Source organism: Mya arenaria, chromosome 1, assembly GCF_026914265.1.
Source record: "Mya arenaria isolate MELC-2E11 chromosome 1, ASM2691426v1".
NCBI classification, from domain to species: Eukaryota; Metazoa; Mollusca; class Bivalvia; order Myida; family Myidae; genus Mya; species Mya arenaria.
Window position 1 is genome coordinate 12,137,364 of NC_069122.1, and position 6,858 is coordinate 12,144,221.

At 33.7% G+C, this 6,858-nt stretch overlaps 1 protein-coding gene across 1 annotated transcript; it reads left to right on the forward strand.

Annotated features, from left to right (window-relative positions):
• The first annotated feature begins 3,831 nt into the window (after window positions 1-3,831).
• On the forward strand, window positions 3,832-4,722 carry LOC128222794 (heat shock 70 kDa protein 12A-like). Its single transcript, XM_052931947.1, has one exon. The coding sequence runs from the start codon at window positions 3,832-3,834 to the stop codon at window positions 4,720-4,722; it is 891 nt and encodes a 296-aa protein (XP_052787907.1).
• The last annotated feature ends 2,136 nt before the right edge of the window (window positions 4,723-6,858 follow it).

The window sequence follows — 6,858 nt, forward strand, 5'->3', positions numbered from 1 at the left end:
TGTTTTATTAAGTAAGGTCTGCTTGGCCAGTTTTTGCCGGTTACAATTTTTCGACAGAACGTCTTATATACATATCGCGACAAAACCTGTCTTAATGACATTGATGACGTTTTATGGAAAACCGGATTTAAATGACGTCACGTATTTTATCCAGGAAGTGAGAAGTTAGATTTGTAAACACTGAAGAAAAAAATAGATATTTGTACAGGTTATTGACTTAGATGTGTTAAAATGGATGCAGAGTTGGAGGTAAGTTATCTTTTTATGTATTTCATTATTCTGTTCTGTTAAAGGAGGGCGTAAATTAGGTTTTACCATAAATTTGCCCTTAGGTATAACATGTAAATAAATAACGTTACTGTACATGCATACATCACCTTATATCGGCATCATAACATCCCATAAAACTGGTTAAGTTAACTTATTCCCTGTCTTAAACTCAACCCGTCAATATATACATTTATAACTGGACATCGTAATGTTTTATAAATGAGAATTTATATATTATATATATGTATTGTTGGTTTGAGAATGCGTATACACTTAACTTACGCTTAAGTAGTCTAAAGGACTGAGCTAGTTTGACCAGTGTTAATATTTTAAGTGTATTTGTACGATATTTGATTTCAACAAATGTGTTGTAAAACTGATAAGAATTAGTCAGGGTTTTCCTAGTATAAAAAATACATCGAGCAAGAATGTTGTTATACTTAGTGTCGTTTACTGTTTAGTTTGGCGCGAAATGAGGACAATCAGTTGACGAGAACCTATTTGTACCTAACGCTATAACTACATGGCCGCAGGGTGTTTCGAGAATCTTTGCTCCGAATTGAAATGTATGCGGTTAAATATTGCATATTTCGTATTAGAAATAACATATCTAAATTCTTTTCGATGCATACCTACCCCACACTTACAACTTGTGTTAATTTGAAATATTGTATTTCAATTAATTCCCCTCTTTCATGTAGCACCAACAGCTGTGCTGATTGAACCGTGCGGCAAAAAGTTCCATAGTTTTGGATACTCCGCTCAGAAGAAATACGCAGAATTATGTGAAACAGATGAGAAAGAAGCTGCGAAATGGGTCTTTTTCTATAGATTCAAAATGAAACTTCATTGTCGGACGGTAAGTAATATTATTCATGTATGTATTATCATATCCAGAAATCCTGATTAAATACTACTACAAGTATCCCAAAGACATTTCTTAAACCTATCTCTGTCTTTAACTTAGCTGATCTTAGAAAAAACAATCCAGCCATGATTTTAAAATAGCATTTAGATTATTACTTGTTATGCCCATCGGCGAATGCATGTATGTCATGTTGGGGTCAAAATTCTGAAAGTGTAATCAGATATAGTTGATTTAACCAATAACTTCAAACAGACACTTAACATTACTGAAACTGTCCTTTACTTATTTGAACAGAAACGTATTTTCAATCAGATCATTGTGCAAGTTTTATTTGCGTTACGAGCGGGTATTTGTAAAGGGAAGTATTTTACCGACCGCATATGGATTTCTTTTTTTAACCTCTACTGAATAAGTACCACGGGTTTCTGTGCTAGTCACTGTAGTGTACATTGTTTATTCTAATTACAGCGAAGCAGTATTGCAAACAAGTTGTTAACATTAAACATATTTAAAACTATTACAATGTGTCGCAGTTAAACACGTGAATAAATCCGTTAAAGAGAAACGTATGTATTTGTTCTATTTCAGTCAATTCCAGACGATGAAAGGTTGAAGGATATTTCGGGGAAGACTCTAAATGCAAAAAATGTCTTTACACAAGTCATATTGTATTTAAAGAATAATGCAATAGAAAATATTGAAAAGAAATCGTTGCTTACATCCATTGAATCACACACCCTGTGGATTTTGATCGTGCCGGCGATTTGGACGGACACAGCAAAATGTTTCATGAAATCGGCAGCAAAAAATATGAGTTTTGCTTTGGTTAATCGATATATATCTATTTTATTCACTGAGTGTTACGGACACATTTCGATTAAAGGTAGATATTAAAATGACAAACAACGATGTATGTTCCGCCAAGTAAAAGCAATTGTTAAAAAACAGTTGTAGTTCCATACTCATTTCGACGTCTTCCATTTATATCACCGACTTAGGTAATGAAAGCTCGATTTTCAGAAGAATTGGATCAGATTTGTTTATCAACGTAGTTCTGTATGAGTGTGTCTTATGTTTATGACCATGGCCGAGTATTTAGCGTATCGGACTCTTTAACAGAGGGTTTCGGGCTTGATCCTCACTCGGAGATTTGTCGATTATAGCAAAGGAATTATAAATGGCTCTCATCACATGTATATAGCGGATTTTAAAAACAGTGCATACGTTCGTCACTAACAAGCTTAACAGAGGTTATGTTACATGTTCTTGATCGTCAATGATTATTGCGAAGTTAAATACATCTTATATGCCTTGAAACACTTCCGTTGATATATATCTATTTGTCCTAATGAAGGCACTGTGCCAATCGAAAACAACTCTTTGTTTTCTTTGTATTGAGGCTGGTATATCATCGGAACGTTTGAAAATAGTAATTGAAACAGAAGCCGCTGCAGTTCTTTTTCGGAATTTGCCGATGGATGGAACTGGGGGAAAATGTCTCAAGGACCTGAATAAAGGATCAGTATATGCCGTTTTAGATGCCGGTGGTACGTATGATCCCAACAGGATTAGGGTTCCTGAGCAATATAAATCAATTTAGATTTAGATTTACGTAAATTAGTTTTGTTTGTGTTTTTTATATTTGTTTACATATTCAAATAGTCCCTTTTACGGGTTGACATGATAACACCCTGTAATGTTCTATCTAGTGAGATCAGACAATCACCCAAATAATGAAAATGACGGCTGTAAATGGTTATTATTAAAGTTAATTTGTATTTGAAAGCAATTTGTATTTGAAAGCAAATAAATGCCCTATAAACAACTATACACGTAGTATCTGAAATATTATCTAGTGATAAAATAAACAAGTAAATCAATTAAAATGGTAAAAACTTACATTGAAGGTGGTACTGTCGATATGACTGCACATGAAGTTATAGATGCAGACAGTGTGCATGAAGTACATACGGCTTGTGGTGGCGATTGGGGTGGAACGAGAGTTGATGAAGCTATCGAGGAATTCATTGAAGACATACTCATTTGCTTATTTGTGTTTTAAAGACGTTTTTTTCATTTAAACAAAGTTATATGATTCGCATTTAGAATACAAACTTTCAGATCGGCAGATGAACATAACGGTGACTTTTTCTTTTTCAAAGAGCTGATCTTTGCATAGTTTTTAACAGCTAAAAACAGGTACAATTCCCGGCTACCATTACTTTTTTATACCGTTTTGACGCTTTGATGTTTTGAATGCTATACATAGTCATTTCAACTCATGCGTTATTGCCCTTTAATAATCTACATGAGGACCCATAAATATGGCGGATTTTCATACCTAGTTGAATCGTTTAAAACTTTGAAGCAAAACATTTAAGCAGACAAGGTACTGGGCTCCGTTTCAATAATATCGTAAACCTTACGCTGATTAAAAATGCTCGGTTTCACCGTTAAAGATGAACTCTTAATTCCAAATAAGATGAAAACAATTGTGTTGATGCACCAAAAAGAATAAAAAAATGTCGTAAGTACTGGTGCTTATGAAGGAAACAGAGTTTAATTTAAAAAGAAGGTCCATAAAACACGGTATTTCTACCTTATGAGACTACAGTAAATCACAGTAAATCTTTTATTATCTCAATTCATTTTATCAAGGTAAAGGCATTCTTGAAGAGTTGAAAACACAAAACATGGATGAATATTTTGAACTGTGTGAAATAATTGAAGTGAAGAAAAGAGATATTACTTTAAGCAAGACGATAACCATTGTAATTGGATATACATTGCGGCAACTGAGCAAATCAAAATCAGGACGGTCCCTTGAAGAAGCTGTTGCTTATTTTAAGTATGAAGGCAAAGTCATTGCACATAATGACAAGCTAAGAGTAGATCCATGTGTCCCAGTATCTTGGTACGACTACCCCATTCAACGCACAGTACAACTGCTGTCTGAAATGCTCGGAATGACTGCAATGTCAAACTGCACGGTCATTCTCATGGTTGGTGGACTATCGCAATCGATCGTGCTTCAAAATGCAGTTAAGGAAAAATTTCCATATAAAAAGGTAGTTATTCCACCAGATGCTGAGCTAGTCGTTGCTAAGGGAGCTATAAAATTCGCATACAATCCTTTGTCGGTACAATCACGAATTGTGAAATATACGTATGGTAGTACACACAAATACAGTGAATCATGCTCTCACAAAGTTGGTCGCCGAGAGTTAGACAAAAACGGTGATATGAGATGCTATGACAATTTCGTTCTTATTGTTAAAGAAGATAAGTCAGTTCCCGTCGATGATGTGGTAGATGGGTCCTTGTTTGGTCCAATTTATCAAACGCAAAATATACTCACGTCCGAAATATTTATATCGACATCAACGGATACTGAACATACAACAGATAGCTCATGCACAAAAATTGGTCAAGTCACATTCAAAATCCGCGAGGAAGACTTTGAAAAAGGATTCATTTACAAACATATTTATAAATTCGGTGGCACGGAAATCAAAATTACAACAATGAACACAGAATCGAATGAGGAAATGGGGGAAGAAACAGAAGTTGAATTCAGGGGATAAAATTGTCCAGATGGTATTTCCTCAAACAAAGGAACTACTTATAGAAAGTGTATTTCAGATGACTCGTTCATTTAATAATTTATTTCTTTAAAATACCATGGTTTTATTTCATGAGCAGGGAAGTGTTTGTTTCATATGTGGATTTTCTATGTATTTTACTTAAGTGGATTTTTCTATTTTTGAATATTTTATATTTATCCAGGTACTTTCGAATTAAACAGTCCGTAACTCAGTTGGTGTGAGTTTATTGATGGAAAAACAATTTGTTTATTCCATCTTTTTAAAATAGTTGATGTTCAAATTGATTACAGTATAAAGTAAACATGTTCTGTAATCTAATGCGTCGTTCATAGATAATAAATATTATAATATATAAATAAATATTTATGTCACTTACTCATATATAAAGCTTATTTTCATTTAAACAAATTAAACCACAGAAAAGTGACCTGGTCCGCCCGGGAATCAAACCCGGATTGTCCGATCCACAGACAAACGCTCTACTGATTGAGCTTTAAAATATAACAGCATTTGTATTATTATCATTATACCTTGAATATGAAGTTTCGGAGTTGGCCGTAACTGATGCTGATAAAACTCGAGGGTTAATCCCATTGCATGTTGAATTGTGAATATATGTTTCAAATATTATTTTTATCAAAGTATACATTTATTTCTTCATTACTATTCTTGTTTGCAAGCGATACATTATTATTAAATCAATATGTATTTTTTGCCATACAAAGTTGCCATACGCATGTACAATTTCTTGTTATTACAAATACTAGTATCATAAAATAACTCTTAAATCCGGCAATGTGGAATTTCGCTTATTATCCACCATCAGCACCAGCTTGTTTGCTTAAAGTCAATAATGAGACAACTCCAATTAAAACGCCCACCTGTACCGTTAACAGTCGTATTCCGCCACGCAACGTCGTCAGCAACAGTACAAAATTGCGTACGTCGAACATTTTTATGCTCAGGACACATTAAGGTGGAACGCGACCCTGAGCGATTTTTCGAGTTAATGTCTGAAAATCATATACGAATAGAAGAGCATATGTCCAGTTAGGGACTGTTTTTACTTTTTCAATATTCGGAATAGTTTTGAAACTACGAGTCTTCAAAATATACCACTGACGTTTGTATGGACATTTTCAATTTGATATTCAAATGAGCCAACACTATTAAGAAGAAACCAAATGTTTCTTGAAACATGCGGACAAGCAAACCCATAGCGGTGTATATGCTTTCTTGTTAATTTCATGTTGATGGAATAATATTTGTTAACAATAATTGTATTTCACAATGCTCTTATTTCATCAATAAATCGATCTGTCATCTGAGAGTTGCTTCAAATGTACGCGTTAAGACGATTTTGTAAAGAAATATGTTTGTGTACGTGTCTTTTCTATGATAACAAGTACTCCGTAATTTTGAATCTCGGCTCCGGGTTAATTTTTCGATATAATTACTCAATCTTTTACGCAGTGAACTCCCTTGATGCACATACTGTAATTTATAAAATTTATTAATCGCAGTATGCCCTCGGGCCATCATAAACCAGGTGTGCCATTATGGACAGAGGGCACATTGGCGCCGTTTAACAACATTTGCACAGATGGACAAAGTTGGTTCAAGTTATTGATTATTGTTTCATATCTTAACTCCCAAGCTAAATGTAACTTCCGACTTAATAAACAATGCACTGACTTACTATGTTAATACATCGTTGAACCGTAATGCATCCATTCCAAAATATATATACACAATAAATATCAATTTGATCTTATTTATTCGCTATTAACGAAAACGATCTATTATGAAATTTGTATATTTAAGTAAGAATGGCTTTATCAATATAATATAGGGTTTTATTTTAAACTCAATGTTAGCACACAATTGTATACTATCAATTCAATAAAAATGAAAAAGCTTCCTTACCTACGTACTAATATGTCTGTGACCTCGTAGATAGTTACGTAAGAAAAACAAGGGAACTCAGCAGTTTTGGTATCGTTGTTTTGTATGATTAAGGTTTCTGATATAATAAATGTGAATTTTGGATGGGTGGTGACTCCATTTTATTTGGAATCTTTTGAAAATGTTTTTTTGTGTGCACTTTAAACTTAA

What these genes read in the sequence shown, in the direction of transcription:
- LOC128222794 (XM_052931947.1), top strand. Translation starts at nt 3,832, where the DNA reads ATGGATGAATATTTTGAACTGTGTGAAATAATTGAAGTGAAGAAAAGA.